Source organism: Chinchilla lanigera, unplaced genomic scaffold, assembly GCF_000276665.1.
Source record: "Chinchilla lanigera isolate Chin_1 unplaced genomic scaffold, ChiLan1.0 scaffold00051, whole genome shotgun sequence".
In the NCBI taxonomy this organism is placed as follows: domain Eukaryota; kingdom Metazoa; phylum Chordata; class Mammalia; order Rodentia; family Chinchillidae; genus Chinchilla; species Chinchilla lanigera.
The window spans coordinates 5490465-5507277 of NW_004955452.1; the positions used below are offsets into that span (position 1 = coordinate 5490465).

Here is a 16813-nt window from a genome sequence, read left to right on the forward strand (position 1 = left end):
GTGAGGGTGACCCACGGCCAAGAGCTCAGGGTTCAAATCTCCACTAGGAGACTTCTTTGCCTAGTCCCCTCAGGAAGATTCCATCCCCTGTCTTAGCTTTACTTTTCGTATCTGTAAAAGTGACAGAGAAATCTCTGCTTTGGGGGATTGCTGTAAGATTCAGAGATAGGCTGTGACAGCTCTCGGCCAGCCCTGAGCCACGTGGTACCTGCAACCCAGGGAACTGATCTGGAAGGGGTTAAGTGGAGACCCTGCCTCCCAGCCAAGAGCAAATCAGAGCTGGCAGGGGCGGAGCCAGGCTGCTGCTGGGAAAGAGATCTAGACCTGCCAGATGCTGCCTGGAGAGGAGAGGGAGAGGAGCTGGCAGGGCTTGAGGGGCACGGGGCAGGGCAGGGTTCAGCAGACCTGGCCTCCGTTCCGTGAGAGCTCCAAGCTCGAGGGTCCAGGGTGGCTTTCAGGCTGGGGAGCGGCAGGGCTGCCCGCTGGGGCAGCAGCGGAGTGTAAAAGGACTCTTGGTCCCCCTGGCAAAGGGCTCTGACTTCAGCCGACTCTGATGGCCCGCATGGGCACGGAGTTTAATTTTAGCTCCAGCCTCAGGAGTACCTGGCCGTGGGTACGGGGTGGGTAGCCAGAGCCGCGCAGGGACTATTTAGGCAGCGAGGAGCGGGGGAGACCAGCGCTACTTGCTTCCAGCCCTTTGCCCGGCAAATGTGCTTCCTGCGGGAGCCCTGACCAGCCCTCCATGGCCTGGCAGACAGCCCTCCTGTCAGTCAAGGGCAGGGTCAGAGGGTGCAGCCACGAGGGCAGAGGGACATTGCCTTGCATTTTGGACAAGGATTGCATCAGTCTGAGCAGTGCGCAGGGGCAAGTGCCCCTACTAGTAGGGCAAAGCCTGGCTGGGTTTGGAGGCCAAGGAGACAGAGTCCTGAGCACAAGAAAGCAAGTCCAGAGAGCTGGGTCCTCCCCGCCCCCTCACGCATGGCCAGTGACTTCCTTTATGGCCCTAGGCTTGTCCTCATGGGTCTCAGTCTTCCCATCTGTACAATGACAGTGCTGGACTAGAGGGCTGATCACAGCCCCGGTCTCTGCCCTCAGGTCCTGCTCATTCTGCCTGTGTGCCTGCAGAGGTACCTGGCTTCCCCTAGCCTTGGTTGTGGGTGGCCAATGCAGTTCTGGAGAAGAAAGTCTCTCTGGCTGGCACTGTCAGCCTCCTGGCTCCTCCTCACCTTCCTGGGGGTCTTGCCCCTTCTCCGCCTAGCAGTGTCCCCCAGACCTCAGCCCATCGCCCCTCAAGGCTGGCCCTGCTGGCTGGATGCAGCTCTCCTGAGGAGTTTCTCCCAGCCTGAGGAGCCCCCAGAAGATGCACCTCAACTTCCTCAAGCCCCCCGTGGTGCCAGCTGCAGCTGGGGAATCTGCTTTGACCCCTCCAGGTGCAGGGGTGATGGCCTCAAGGTATTCGCACCCGCAGCAGCTGGACCAGCCTCTGAGATGCACCGCAGGATCCTGGCTTCCCTGGAAAGCTCCCGCTACCACACGCGCAACCTCACGGAGGCCTGCCTCCTTCTCCTCCTCAGCGCGGACACCCCGTCTGGACGGTGTGGCCCGGCTCCTCACCACTGGGATGGAGGCAGGAACCACCTGGTCGTCCGTCTCCACCCAGACCCCTGCCCCTGGGCCTCCCAGCTGGGACAGGCAATGGTGGCAGAGGCCAGCCCCAGGGTGGACACCTTCCGGCCTGGCTTCGATGTGGCTCTCCCGCTTCTCCCTGAAGCCCACCCATTGCGTGGTGGGGCTCCTGGCCAGCTGCGGCAGCACAGCCCCCACCCTAGGGCAACCCTGCTAGCCCTGGCAGAGGAGGGGGGCAGGTGGCGCACAGCAGATACCCACTCTTCCACCTGCCCCTGGGATGGGCGCTGTGAGCAAGACCTTGGATCTAAGCAGTAAGTGAATCTTCCCTTTGTGGGGCTGGACGGGAGGACGGCTGTGGTAGGAGAAGCCCCGAGCCGAGGGTGCAGGGCAGGACTGAGTCAGAGCACCAGCTGCTCTTGGCAAACTTAGGTCTCAGCTACAGCAGGAGGGAGTCGGGTTAGACCACAAGAACACTTCCACCAAGACAGTGATTTACCTCAAGGAGTGTCAAAAGCAGATTTTGGAGCTCTCCCTTGGGCATCTTGAAAAACAAAGCATGACTCACACCTACTTCCTCCCTCTCTGTTATTCCAATCCCTCCTACCCTAACATTTTATGTAACATACACTGGTGTGGTGCTTACTCTGTGATAAGCACTTTTATAAATAATGGTTATGCATAATAAACTAATACTAATCTGAGTGTTCATATATCGCACACTAGGATTAGGCAGTACTTACGCAGAGAGGTTAAGACACCCATCTGAGGTCACACAGCCAGAATGAACACGGCCAATATTTTAATCCAGAACTACATATTTCTAAAGCCTTCCGTTTGAGAGTTCTGAGTTTTAAGCAAGAGTGTTATAGTCAACCCTGTCAAATGCCTCAGTGGGGTCCTGGAGATTGGTAAGTGCTCACAGCTGGAAGCTGTTCCCGTCTAATTTGGGGGCATTAATCTCTTCAAAAAACAGCGTTTGGGCTGGGCAGTTAGCTCAGCGGCACAGCGCCTGCCTGGCAAGTGCAAGGTCGTGAGTTCAATTCCTGGTACCAGAAGAAAAACGTTTAAAAAAAAAAGCCAACAACAAAAAACAGCCTTTGGTTGTAGCAAATAGGACTTAGGTCTGATCTAAAGAAGAACTTCCTGCCAGTGAGAGCACCCAGATATAAATAAGGGCATGGGGGCCTGTGGAACATGGCTTTGCAGGAACCTCCTTCACCCAGGCCGGCTGGGGCGATGCGTCTCTGGTGACAGAGTGGTTAGCGTCCAAGCCCCGCAAGCCCCTGTATCCTAGGAGGCCAGCTGCCCCCAAAGGCTGGCAGGCGAGAGTGGAAGTTCCCTCTGAGGTCGTCCCGGCCCTGGTGGCAGAGGGCTCCCTCTCCGTCCTGTCCTCCAGCAGGCCTGGATTGGAAACTGTCCCTCCCCCATCCTGCCTGAGAGTGCCCCCCTGGGCTTGCGTCTTGTGCTCCGCTAGAATATGAACGCGACTATTCTGAGCTCCTCTTCCCTCCTGGGAATTCTTCACGTGGCCAAGCTCCAGTGTCGCCTCGAAAGGGGCTCCTGGGGCTTCTCTCCGTGAGGGCTCTTTCGGGACTGGAGGCCTCCAGGGAGCCGCACAGCCAGGGCTAAGAAGGGAACTGCCCTGCGATCCTGTTGTCCCTTCTGTGGGGACCCAGCCCTATCATCCTCAGCAGCAAGCCGAGGTGTCAGCCTCTCCTGAGGCCCCTCAGGCTCAGAGCTCAGAGCCAAGATGGACCCTCGCCTTGGTGACAGTGTGCCTGGTCATACTCTCCCTCCCTCCCTGCCTGAGTGCGCACTACGCAGCCATTCTGGCTTGTTGGAAGCTCCACATCAGCCTGACTTGGGTGACTGACTGCTAAGCGCAGTGGTTGTTGGTGAACGCAAAGCTATTTCAGTCTGAACTCTGAGAAACTGGAAGTTAGAGGGTTACATATGGCAGGAAGGTGAGCACCCTACGTGTTCACTGGTGGATCCAAAATGGACCAGAACTGGACACAGTTTGTTTTTCTAATTAGTATGGGTCACCCTCTGGGTAGGAGAGGGGTTTTTTTGGTTTTTGGTTTTTGTTTTGTTTTGTTTGCTTTTCCTAGGGCTGGGAATCAAACCCAGGGCCTTTTTAATGTTTTGTTTTGTTTTGTTTTTGTACCGGGACTCGAACTCAGGACTTTGTGCTTGCCAGGCAGGTGCTTATGCCGCTGAGCTATATCCCCAGCTCCTTTTAATGTTTTTAGTTTGAGACAGGGCCTTGCTAAGTTGCCCAGGCTGACCTCGAACTTGTTACTTCCTGCTTCAGCCCCCCAAAGTAGCTGGCGTTATAGGTATGTGCCACCATGCCAGGCTTGGGTAGCATTTTTGATAAGTTTATATCCAAAATCTGAAGCGTGGCAGCTTTTCATTGGCTTCTGAACCACAAGGAGTTTCAGCTTTGGGCTCAACCTACCACCTGGAGCCTCAGTTTCTCTGGAGTGCCAGGCAACTGTGTGGGCCAGACATTCAGTACAGGGATAGAGAGAGGGGGCCAACGGCGACAGGGCCAACCCTCAGAAGGTGTTCTGAATAAACAAGCACTGGCCAAGAACAGGCAACTCTCAGTCGCCGCCACTGTCCCAATCTCCCAGCTGGGGGGTGGGGAGCGAGCACGGGGAGCTCCTGCCTTGGCGGGGTGCCGTGCCAGGCACTTTACCTGTCATTGCAAATTCTCTCACGCACTCTTCAAGGGAACCATTGTTAGTCCGTTTCAGGGCACAGGAAACTGAGCTCAGAGAGGGGATGTGAATGAATGAACCAAGGGCCTTTGGTGACACAGTTCTGCTCCCGGGCCCCCCTCACTGTTCTGACTGGGAGCCTGGAAGTGCTCTAGTTGAGATTAAACCCTGCACTTCTGGCTCTGGCGCCTAAGTTTTTCCACCTTGGTTGAACAGTCTTCTGTTGCTTCAGAATGAGGGTCCACCCACTGAAATTGTTACTTATGTATTTTTATGAATAGGGAATTCATTCACAGGGTACAAAATTCCAAAGGCACAAAAGGTACACAGTAAAGGTCTCTCTTCCATTCCTGTCTTCCGACCACCCAGTTTCCCTTCTTGGAGCCAAGCACCGTTTCCAGTTGCTTGCGTGTCTCTTCTGAGAAGCTGTGTGTGTGTGTGTTCGGGCATGATATGCACATATATCCCCCATGTTTAAATATGTATTCAATAGTTTTTTTTCTGTCTTTTTAAGACAAGGTGTCACTATGCTGCTCAGGCTGGCCTTGAGCTCACTTTGTAGCTCAGGCTGGTCTCAAACTTGCAATGACCCTCCTGCCTCAGCCTCCCATCAACAGATGTTTTCAATTCTCCCAGCCCATATCTATTAGACACCACAGGTACCATGTCTAAGAACCAAATACTTTTTAAAGAGCATGAAAATGCTTTCAAGAGAAAAAAATGAACATTTAGATAGAAAAAAATTTTAACATATAATATTGTTTGGGCCAGGCATTGTGGTACACACCTAAAATCCCAGCACTTGGAAGGCTGAGGTAAGAGGGTTCTTGTGAGTTCAAGGCTAGCCTGGTGTGATAGTAAGTTCAAGGCCAGTCCGTGCTACAAAGTGAGACTCTGTCTCAAAAAAAAAAGTTTGATTTTATACCCACATAGATAGGAAATATAATTTATAATTTTTTTCATAGCAGTACTGGCTGGAAAGTTCAAAGTGGCTGAGGCACATGGAGCTACCATGTGGCCCTCCCTGCCTATGGCCAGACCCAGAGTAGAGCCCTATGGCCATGGGCAGGGCCACACTGATCACTCCTGGGCTCTGAGGTCCTGGATCTTCTATAGCAAACACCTTACAGAGTCATAGAATACTAACACTTTGGCTTCCACATGATGCACGAGTTCCCTTTATGACACACGCCCTTACTTAACTCTACTGATGGGAAACAAACCACCTCCCATGCCTGTCTGTACCCTCAGCTCCATTACTACAATTTGTGCTGAAATTGCCCCCCCCCAGTCCCTGTCCATTGGTCTTGGACCTATCCGCTAGTGCCCCCCTGAACATTCATCAGTTTAGCTAGCACCCACTGAGTGTTCATTCTCCACCCTGTGCTGCTAGGCCCTAGGGTGCTAAGATGAGGGAGGCATAGCCCTTGCCCTCGAGTAGCTCAGTACTGTAAGAGAGACAGACAGCTCCATGGTTTGATTTAGGCAGAGAGAGGCTGCACATCTGCTTGTCTGGCTCTTCTGCTTAAGAGCCAAATGTCCTCTTTGGACCTCAGTTTCCTGATCTGTAAAATGGAATAATATCAGTGCATGCTTCCCATCTCATAGAGTTGTTGTGAGAATAGTTAGTGTGGGGCTGGGGATTTAGCTCAGGGGCACAGCACCTCCCTGGCAAGTGCAAGGTCGTGAGTTCAATTCCTGGTACTGGAAGAAAAAACAAAAAAAAAAAAAAAGCAATCCTTGGGGCCGGGGAATTAACCCAACAGCAAAACAAACGCCCGGCAAACAAAAAGGTGGGAAGTTCAATCCCCGGAACAAAAAACAAAACAAAACAAAACAAAAAAGAATAGTTAGTATATGTAAAGCACACAGGACCAGGTCTGGAGCAAAATATGTGCCCCATAAACATTATCTGGAAGTTAAGGGGGCTTCCCAGCGGAGGCAGTGTGTGAGCACTGCATTAATGCAGAGGAGGAGGAACTCCTTAGTCCACGGTACAGGGAGGGGCATTTAGGTGGGGGGAAGGGACGCAGGTGCGCAGGGGCACTGAGATGGGAACAGGCGAAGGGCCAAGGGGTACAGGGTAGTCGGCAGGGCCTTTGGCTCTCTGGGCTCCCCAGAGCCTTAACCTAGGGGTTTTCAGTCCTTCAGGGCTTACTGGGGGTGAAGGAGACTCTACCTGCTTGGCTGGTGGCTGGCTTTTAATATGACAGAGGGTGTCTCAAAGTTTAACTCTGACTCCTTCCAGGGGTCGCCTGGTGGACACCTGCGCATCGAGTGGAGGGGAGAGGAGGCCCCTAAGCAGCGCCTCTGGTGTGGCTCATTACCAGGGATCGGGAGTTGACACATCTCAGTCCTAGTCCCGCTCTGCCCCAGCTCCCTCTGGGACTCGGGCTCCGCATTGTTCAGTGGGGGTTGCCCCAGAGGCGGCCTGACCTTCCCGGGTCTGCTTCTTGAAGGTCAGGCCGCCAACCAGATGGGCTGCAGCAGAGGAGGGTCCTGGGAACCTCTGGGACACCATCCCTCAGGCTCAGTCTGGGCAGCCCAGGGGTTCTGGTCCCCTCCGCAGCCCTCCCTCCCTGGCTGGCTCATGGACAAGGACTCCCTGAGTGGGCAGACCCAAAGAGGTGGCTCTGAGCAGGCTGTGCCGCCCTCCCCTCCCCCACAGGCACACGCAGCCTGAGTGTGGCCCTGGGGCTGGGGGTCAGAGGCGGAGGAACAGAGGAGCCCTGTCCTCTGGGCAAGAGCTTCCTGTGTGGTTCCAGGCTGCAGCCCAGCCCACCACATGACAGAGAAGCCTTTCATGGGCCTGGGCTCCTCCTGGGTGAGGGGAGGGCCAGGCACGGAGGCCACTCATGTTGAAGGTGCCTGAGAGACTGCACGTGGCAGAGTGTGAGCGGAAGAGGCCTGGGAAACATCAGGTCCCACTGCCTCCCATTTTGCAGATGAGTCAACTGAGGCCAAGTGAAAGGACGAGAGGTGTCTGAGGTCACCAAGGGTAGATAGCTAGAACGCTGGGATCCTGTCTTCCAGGGCACGGCTTGTGCATGAATCAGTGTGGCTGCGTGTGCCATGCATGTTTGTGAACACACGAGATTACAATGGTGCACACTATAAACTTGGGAGTGTTGGAGCGGGGCAAGGGGCAACTCTGTCAGACTCGCTTGTGCAGGGACCTGTCCTGTGCCTCCTTAGGACCAGCCCTGAGGAAAAGCTGCCCAACGCCACCTTCTGCCTCATCCCTGGCCGCCATGCTGAAGCCTCTCGCTTCCTCCAAGCCCTGCAGGTACAGCCCCAACTCGGGCAGCCCCGTCGTCCGTACCCCTCCCTTTGAGCTGGTAGATACGTGGGCACAGGCCCGTGGAAGGGGCAGTCAGCGTTTCACTTCTTCATTGTGGGGTCAGGTGTACCCACGGCCACGTCCGTGAGCGCCCTGCAGAGCAACGCCTTGGCCCCTCTAAACCAGCTTTCCTTTCACCTTTGCCCCTTGCCCCTTAGAGCAGCAGCTGCTGTCTTGTTGGTGTTTTTTTGTTTGTTTGTTTTTTGTTTTTTGGTCTTTTTCAGGCAGGGCCTTGGTGTGCAGTTCAGGCTGGGCTTGAGCTCACTTTGTAGCCCAGGCTGGTCTCGAACTCACAACGATCCTCCTGCCTCAGCCTCCCGAGTGCTGGTATTACAGGCATGCGCCACCATGCCCGGCTAGCTGCTGCTGTCTTGGACCTGGGCAGGGGTGAACCTGTGCGGGTTGGGACCGGGCTGCCCAGTGACTGCCCTGCCCCCCAGGCTGGCTGCATCCCTGTGCTCCTCAGCCCCCGCTGGGAGCTGCCCTTCTCTGAGGTCATCGACTGGACCAAGGCGGCCATTGTAGCTGATGAGCGGCTCCCACTTCAGGTAGCTCAGGGCCCTGCCCGTGGGTGGGGACTGGACCCAGGACACGGGAGGGACCCCGAGGTCCACCTGGCCTCAGCCCGCATTCCTATCCCTCATCTGCGCGTATCGATAGATTTCCTCCACCCTGAGCCTCCCTCTGCGGCTGCCCTGGGACGGCACTAGACCACAGTCACACGGTTACTAAGTGTCACTTAAACCCAGCTCTGCGGACCCCTAATCTCAACTGGCCAAAAGTGTCTGCTGAAAGCCACAGGGAGAGGGCTTCCGGCTCCCAGGCCCCTCCAAGGTCAGTCGGGCCCGACAAAGTCCCAGGCCTCCGCCTTTGCTCCCTCTGTGCCCCAGGTCCTGGCCGCCCTCCAGGAGATGGCTCCCGCACGGGTCCTCGCCCTGCGCCAGCAGACCCAGTTCCTGTGGGACGCCTACTTCTCCTCAGTAGAGAAAGTCGTCCACACCACCCTGGAGGTGAGGCGGACTCACCTGTTGCTCCCACCCCCGGCCCCGGTCTCCTGCTTCATCTGCGCAGTCTCTAAGCTCCTCTCCCTGGACCCCTTCTTTTCCCAGTCTTGGGTTCCTCTGTGAAGTTGCTCGTGGGCTGTGAGATCTTGGCCCCTCCCCTCGAGCCCTGACCTTGGTTTCTCATCTGTAGAGGAGACCGCCGTGGCACACACCCTCAAAGGGTGTGCTAGTTCCAGCTGATGGCAGTGGCTAGGTAGGGAGGAGAATCTCAGGATCGCTCAGGACTCTGGGTCCTGAGGAAATGTTATGATCTGTGGGTTATGTCAGCTGTGGGTGAGGAAGGAAAGGAACGCAGCAAGACCATCAGGTCTGGTGATATTGGACCTGCAAATGATACTGGGAAATATTGTAAACCCTACCCTGCTAGATGTCCCATACGCCGTGTTCGTGTTCTCCCAAACTGAAAAGCGAATCCTGAGGAACAATGGGGGGTAAGAGGAGGAAATTGTATTGAGGGAAAGACAGCTCCTGAGAGACAGGAGGGGACCCGGAAAGTGGGTTGCCACAGACTCCATTTTTATGGAGGAGGTTTTATAGAGCAAAATCAGGAGGTAGGCTGAGCGTGGTGGTGCACGCCTGTAATCCCAGCACTCGGGAGGCTGAGGCAGGAGGATTATTGGGAGTTTGAGACCAGCCTGGGCTACAAAGGGAGCTCAAGGCCAGCCTGAACTGCAAATCAAGACCCTGTCTCAAAAAGACAAAAAAAAAAAAAAAAAAAAAAAAAAAGCCTGAACTGCAAATCAAGACCCTGTCTCAAAAAGACAAAAAAAAAAAAAAAAAAAAAAAATCAGGAGGTGGGTGCAGGTGTACAAAACTGTGATCAACCAATAAGATTACAAGTATAGGTGCTTAGGTAATGTAGAGCCAATGGGGAAGCAGGTCACATAGCAAGTGTGCATGGGAAGAACAAGGACCTTTTAGGAAAGGATGGGTCAGGGGGTCCTGGTCACCCACCCGGTGACCGATGCCTGTTTAGAATATCCATTACAGTATATTGTTTATCCCTCAGGGAGGCACATAGGTGTAGTCATTCCCCCTTTATCTTGACTCCTGAACTTCAACAAAGGTGCCTCCAGCCACAGTTGTAATGTGTTATCTTCTGCGCTGACTCCTTCGAGGGCATAGCCCTGTCTGACCCTCTACCAGTTCTACCTGACTTCGCTGTCTATAATGCTGGCACTTGTAAGAGGCTATCGCAGATGCTACGCCTCTAGATTGCAGCTTCTAAACTTCTGGCCCCGGGGGTCTGGTGCCACAGCTGCTGCCCCCCCCCCCCCGAACCTGAACAGGCAGGTGCGAAGCTCTGCCCCGCCCTGACTTCCTCAGACCTCGGGGCTGCAGTCTTGGGGCCACCTTGGCCACCCCTCCTTTCTCACTTCGCAGATTCTTCAGGACCGGATCTTAGGCGTATCTGCCCGCCCCTCACTGCAGTGGAACAGCCCTCCAGGAGCCCTCCTGGCCCTGTCCACTTTTTCCAGGCGGCCCCAGGACTTCCCCTTCTACCACCTGCAGCAGGGTATGTTCTGGGCATAGGACAACATGAAGGCCCCTCAGCTGTCCCCAGGTCTATCCTGGCCTCACCCATAGGGCCCTGCCGAGACCTTCCCCAAGCCTCCAGCATGGATCCTGGCTCTTGGGGTCCCCTCCTCAGGAACTCTCCGGAGGGTTGTCTTTCCCCACCCTAACAGCCTGTGTCTCCTTTCCCCAGGCTCCCGCCCTGAGGGCAGATTCAGCGCCCTGATCTGGGTGGGGGCCCCCGGCCAGCCCCCCCTGAAGCTCATCCAGGCGGTGGCAGGCTCCCAGCACTGTGCTCAGGTCTGCCCCCACGACCAGCTGGAGTCCTGGGATGCAGGGTGGGGAAAGGGGCAGGGCAGGGCTCTTTAAGACACCTAGAGCCCAAGGATGACCACATATTTTCTCGGGAGGCAAAGAGATCTCCAAGGGTTCTTGCGGCCTTCCTCTTCAAGTACCAAGTTTTTTGTTCCTTTCCCCAATTCCCTGGAATTGCTGAAGCCCCTTAAAGCTGGTGCCTCTTGAGGAGGTTGGAGAAGTCAGCATTCACTCATTCATTCCTGCACTCAGCAGTTATTTTCTGGCTCAGACCCCGGGCATGCAAAGAAAAAGCAAGACGAGATTCTGCCCCAGGATTCAGATTCTGTTGGCGTGTCCTGGCACCCAGGCTGTCAAATCACGTTTCAGGGAAGCCAGGTAGACGCTCAAAGAGGATAGCTGCTCAGAGGGACATTTGGGCTGGGCTGGGCATGAAAAGAAGCCAGGGGAGAGAAGGCAAAGCTTAGAGAAAAGAAAGGGAGGGGGCGTGGAGTCTGGGCCCTGGCAGAAGGCGACCACAGCACCAGATTTCTTGCCTTCTGGAGCCCAAAGGCAAGGACAGGGCAGCAATGAAAGGACCCCAGATCCAACAAATCACCTCACACATGCGCCTCTGGGACTGTCCCCAGAGAGTCATTCCTGGGACCCCCGCCCCCCAGGCCCCAGGCTTCAGGAGCCCCCTTCCCTCCTAGATCCTGGTTCTCTGGAGCGGTGAGAAGCCACTCCCTTTCAGGTGGCCGGACACGAGGGTGCCCTTGACAGTCGTGGACGGGCACAGGAAGGTGAGCGCTGGGAGGGGCTAGGAAGGGTCGGGCTTGTGCTGGGACCTGGGGAGGCGCTCAGCGCCTTTCGCTTGTGCCGGAGCCAAAGCCAGGCTTCGAGACGGGCCTGAAGAAATCAGACCTTGGGTTCCAGCTGCAGACCTATGGAAATGATTCTGTTCCCTCCCTGGCCCTTGTGAGTGGTGCTTCCAGAGCACTAGGCTCTCTGTGAGGAGGGAAGGCAGAGCAGTGTGCGGGTGACGCAGACAAGGGACAGGGAGACCTGGGACTTTGAGGAAATATGGAGAGGAATGGGGCCAGGAAGAGGTGGCCTCTGAGAAGCTAGGCGGTGTCACCACTGATCTGCCCTGTGCTCCCAGCCCAGTCCCTTCCGCTCCCTGGACCTGTTTCCTTCAAATGAGGGATGTTTGAAGGAAATCCGCTCCCAGGGTTGACGTGAGGTCTAATGACAGTGGGGGAAACCTGAGGTGTCACAGCTGAAGGGCCCCTAGAGGTCCCAAAGGTCCCAGATCTCGGCATCCAGGCCTTGCATCTGGATTTTTTCTTTTGTACCGGGACTTGAACTCATGACCTCAGGCTTGCCAGGCAAGCGCTTATACTGCTGTGCTACAACCCCAGCATGAAGGGCCCCTAGAGACCAGCTCCATTTAACCAAAGGGGCCATTGGAATCCAGACAGTGCAGTGAGTCTGGGGCTTGCTGTATTTGCAGCCCTTCCTCTCCTACTCATTGGCGCTGGGCTTTCCCGTGAGAGTCACCCTCATCCTTTCCCACTGCAGGTCAGTGACCGCTTCTTTCCGTACAGCGCCATCAGCACCGACGCTATCCTCAGCCTCGATGCCCACAGCAGTCTTTCTACCAGTGAGGTGAGCAGGGCCCAGGAGGAGCTCGGTGCGGTGGGCACAGAGTCTGCAGGCAGAGCCAGGAGGCTCTGGCAGGTCATGAGATACAGCCTCTTGCTTGAGGAACCACTGTAGCAAGCCAGGGGGCTTCCCCTTTAGACGTCTAAGAGAGATATTCCCAGATTCTCTTTTCTGATTTTATTTTTTATTTTTGAGACAGGGTTTCACTATGCAGTTCAGGCTGGCCTTGAACTCACTTTGTAGTCCAGGCTGGCCTTGAACTCACAGTGATCCTCCTGCCTCAGCCTCCCAAGTGCTGAGATTACAGGCATGCACCACCATACCTGGCTGTTTGTTTGTTTTTGAGACAGGGTCTTAGTATATAGTTCAGACTGGCCTTGAGCTCACTATGCAGCCCAGGAGGCCTCGAACTCATGGTGATCCTCCTGAGTGCTGGGATTACAGGCATGAACCATCATGCCGGTCCTCTCAGGCTCTTTTGAACATTATTTTTGTGGCTCCAGCCAAGAAAGTTCCCCCTAAAAATGCCCCTGAAACATTCATACCACGCTTCTAGTCAACCCCAAGCAATGGCTCCTATCCTCTTCCTGCTGAACCCCATCCCGACCCCCATCAGGCAGCCTCGCCTCCACAAGATACAGGGGTGTTTCTGGCTGGTCTGGAAGTCCTTCCTCACAGCCCACTTAACTCTCTCCAGGTGGACTTTGCCTTCGTGGTGTGGCAGAGCTTCCCAGAGCGGATGGTGGGCTTTCTCACATGGAGCCACTTCTGGGATGCGGCCCAGGGTGGCTGGGGCTACACTGCTGAGACGGCCAATGAATTCTCCATGGTTCTCACCGCGGCTGCCTTCTACCACAGGTACAAACGCTGGGCTGGTGCAGGGATCCCAGGGCCAGTGACTCCCTGCCTGAACCAGGAACAGGGTGGCCTAGCGCCCGGAGACCCAGGTTCAGGGCCCAGCTCTGTCACTTCCCGCTTATGTCATCCTGGGCAACTCACTTCTCTTGAGTATCAGTGTCTTTGTCTGTAAAATGGAACGTGTTCACCTCACAGGGATGGAGTGATCATCCAGTCAGGTCCCCGGCACACACGTTCAACAAACAGCTAGTGTAGTTTTCCATAGAAGTGCAGTAGTCAGTGGGTAAGGACAGTGTTTGGGTTGGGGATGGTGGTGATGGGGTAACAAGAGAATGGTTTTGTTTTGTTTTGTTTTGTCTTTTTGAGACAGGGTCTTTCTATGCAGTTCAGGCTGGCCTCGAGCTCACTTTGTAGCCCAGGCTGGTCTGGAACTTGCAACGATCCTCCTGCCTCAGCCTCCCAAGTGCTGGGATTACAGGCCTGCACCGCCACGCCTAGCTAGGAGAATGGTTCTGATGTGGTGTAAATCTGGATCTGCTGGGGAGCATCCCAGGCCTTCCCCAAGCTGCCTGAGGTGCCCCGGAGCCTCACTCTTGGGGCAGCAACTGCACTGCCGAGGAGCTCCTCAAAGCAGTTCCTTCAGCGTGTTTCAACCCATCTGTGTAGCGTGGAACTCTGCGGATTCATCCAGGGACCCTGCAGGGAATTTTTAGTAGAGTGAAGGACATCCCTCATGTCTGCAGGGCGACCCAGCTCGTGCTGTGGGGCATCAGCGTGAACCATCTCCTCTCCTGGTTATTCCATAGTCTTCCTGGAGCTGGCATCTGAGTAGCCATGTTTGATTGCCCCTCCCTGGCCCCCCAAGCCTGGCTTTGCCTGAGCAGGGCATGCCATTGCATGGAGGCAAGCCAGGGCCTGTGGAAGGCGGCTCATAACTCGGGTGAGAGATCTCTAAGGCAAACAGGGCCAGGAGCAAGACTTTTGAAAGAGGCTTAGGGATCAGGGTCGAAGGCCGAGGTGAGGTCAGCAGGGAGGAGATGGGGCCTAGGGACGGCGGGGGACTCAGCTGCAGTCTCTGTCCTCCCTTCTCGCCCAGGTATTACCACACTCTCTTCACCTACTCCCTGCCCAAGGCCATGAGGACCCTGGCAGACGAGGCACCCGCCTGCGTAGACGTCCTGATGAACTTCCTAGTAGCAGCAGTCACCAAGCTGCCCCCTATCAAAGTGCCCTATGGCAAGCAGCACCAAGAGGCCGCTCCACTGGTGAGGGCCGGCGGGCGGGCCGCACCCGGACAGCCTGGCTGGGGGCGGAGCGGGGCTTCCTCTCTCTGTCTAATCCAAATCCTTTTTGCTCCGGGGCAGGGGTTGTGGGAGCCTCAAAGGGCAGAGGGGCCCATCGAGGCGTTTGTCCTCCACCTTGTAGGCTCCTAGGGTTCCGGGATCCGGGCCCCAGCCTCAGCCGCCACACCAAGACTGCATCAACCAGATGGCGGCGGAGTTCGGGCACATGCCTCTGGTCTCTTCTCGCCTGCGTCTGGACCCCGTGCTATTCAAGGACCCAGTGTCTGTGCAGCGCAAGAAGTATCGCAGCCTGGAGAAGCCCTAGGAGAGACCCGGGGGGTCCTAGCCCGGCTCCCGGGGCTCCCACACCCCACGCCACACCCCGCGGCCGGGCGGCGCTGGGCAGCGCCTGGATGCGCCGCGCCCTCGCCTCTGCTGCTGCGCCTCGGCTCGGGCGGACCCGCTCGCCTCGAATGCTTTCCCCTGCTACTCCGCCCAGCTGCCTTTACTGTCTTTCAGATCCTTGCCTGACATTTATGTTCGATCTCACAGGGTTCGGGCCGTTGATGCTGTGGCGGTTTCGGAACCGTTCACACCGGCTGGCAACGCGAACACCGGCCGGCCCCAGGACCGGCCTGGGAGTCCGGAGGGCGGGTCGCGTCCTCTTTTCTCTGGTCTGGCAGGAGCGCCGCAAACATTTGATGGGTGGAAGAGACATTAACTGCCTGTTAGCGTGGACGCTGTGTGCGGAGAGACAAAACCTCCCACCCCGGGGCTCCTAGTCGGCGAGGAAGGCAGCCATCTACAGAAGCCTGGGTTGTCAGGCTTAATCCCCGCGCCCCAGGGAAGGAGCAAAGAGGTGCAGGAAAGCCAGGAGTCGGAGGAGGAAAAGCGATGGGACCGCAGGTGACGCATCCCTGCCGCGCAGGACCCTGGGCTCTGGCACCACCAGCCTCCCCGCATTACCGACTTGTGCCACTAGAGGTCAGCGCCGCACCGCGCTCCCTCGGCCGAAGGGCCTGGCGCTGTAACCTTCCCCTGGCGGGGGGGCGGGGTGAGAGGGCGAGCCCCGGGCGTGGAGGGTCGGCCGTGTGCACCGCCCGGGGTCTGGGGTCTGCAAACACTGGAGAAATCGGAAAGAACATCCACACCCCTTTGGTTTACACACTCGGAGCCCCGCAAGAAAGGACTATTTCTGGTGGACAGGGCAGGAGGGGGGCCGTCCCCAGCGCCCCGTAGGTGAGGGTGGAGTGGGGGAGGGCGCTGGTTCTCTCCCGGCTTCGTCCACCTGGAACTGGAATTATCACTTCCGAAATAAAACGCGCGTCCTTGCCCCTTCACGCTCAGGCTATAAATACACGTACAGCAGCTGTGCGCACCAGGCAGGGAGGGGGGCTCTCCAGAAGCCCGGGTGACCAAAGGGTGGGGGTGAGGGGTCCAGTCCCGTCTAGGGTGTCCGGTGTTTTCCTGATTTGAGGGATTCGCTGCTCTGGAAACTCCCGTGACTACGTCGCCCTCTGGAACATGGTGTCCCGAAGCCCTCTGCAGACCGCCCACCCCCATCCTCCGGCTTGACCTCTGGCCCCTGGATGACTCAGCCCTCCCCGGAAACTCACTACTGGGCATTCAGAGTAGGTGTCCCTTGGGGGGCAGGGTGCCTTGAGGCTGGAGGTACGGGGAGACTGGAAATGAAGGTGGGAGGGGCGCAGTCGCGCCCAGGATAGGAACAGTTAGCGGGAGGGGCGTGGGGCGGCACACAGCTGCGGCTGGGCGGCCTTCCAAGGCAGGAGCGCTCCCAGAGCCAGACCAGCCAGGGCACCGCGGCACCTTTGCAACCGCCTTCAGCACCCAGGGCGCTGAACTGCCTTGGCATCGCTGTGCCTGTGGGGTGGGCACTGCTGGACTCGGAGGCTCAGAATGCACCAAATGCAACTCGGAGCAGGTCCCCAGCCCCTGCAGTAAGGGTGGTCCCGCAGATGAGGCAGAAATCCCAGACCTGCTTCACACTGGGAGCCTCACTCAGCCTCTCTGAGCCTCACTTTTCTCATATGTAAAAACAGAAGACACCAAATGACTGCTCTGGGAGGGGAGTAAGGACTTGGAACATGGGGAAGCCCAAGATCTGGGTTCCTGGGGCCTGCGGGGATTGCAGGGCGGACATCCGACTCCTTCAGACTGGTGGTGTGCAGCACAGTCATCACTGTCCTCCTGCCTCCTGGCCCTTCCAGGCCAGCACTGACGACTTCCCAGTAACCGTGAGAGGCTGAAGCACCCCGGACCCAGATCACAGGCAATCCCAGTAACAAAGAAGAGGCTAGCCGGGCATGGTAGCGCATGCCTGTAATCCCACCACTTGGGAGGCTGAGGCAGGAGGATCGTTGCAAGTTTGAGACCAGCCTGGGCTACAATGTGAGCTCAAGGCCAGCCTGAACTGCATAC

The 16813-nt window shown here is 56.7% G+C and overlaps 1 protein-coding gene across 3 annotated transcripts; it reads left to right on the plus strand.

Moving 5' to 3' along the window:
* The first annotated feature begins 336 nt into the window (after positions 1-336).
* On the plus strand, positions 337-15714 carry Extl1 (exostosin-like glycosyltransferase 1). Of its 3 annotated transcripts, none has more exons than XM_013519676.1 (12): positions 337-1940; positions 7551-7641; positions 8136-8243; positions 8586-8705; positions 10143-10275; positions 10468-10574; positions 10842-10967; positions 11282-11371; positions 12150-12236; positions 12931-13091; positions 14188-14356; positions 14517-15714. In XM_013519676.1, the coding sequence occupies exons 1-12, from the start codon at positions 1165-1167 to the stop codon at positions 14697-14699; spliced, it is 2151 nt and encodes a 716-aa protein (XP_013375130.1). In that variant the 5' UTR covers positions 337-1164; the 3' UTR covers positions 14700-15714. The 3 variants fall into 3 exon arrangements, with proteins under 3 accessions (XP_013375130.1, XP_013375131.1, XP_005394894.1); XM_013519677.1 differs by having other exon boundaries at positions 10845-10967; XM_005394837.2 differs by lacking the exon at positions 10842-10967.
* The last annotated feature ends 1099 nt before the right edge of the window (positions 15715-16813 follow it).

Excerpts from the sequence above, each read along its gene's own strand:
- Extl1 (XM_013519676.1), top strand. The coding sequence starts at position 1,165 with ATGCAGTTCTGGAGAAGAAAGTCTCTCTGGCTGGCACTGTCAGCCTCC. Across the intron at positions 8,706-10,142 it reads TCGTCCACACCACCCTGGAG|ATTCTTCAGGACCGGATCTT; the intron begins GTGAGGCGGACT and ends CTCACTTCGCAG. Across the intron at positions 13,092-14,187 it reads GCGGCTGCCTTCTACCACAG|GTATTACCACACTCTCTTCA; the intron begins GTACAAACGCTG and ends CTTCTCGCCCAG.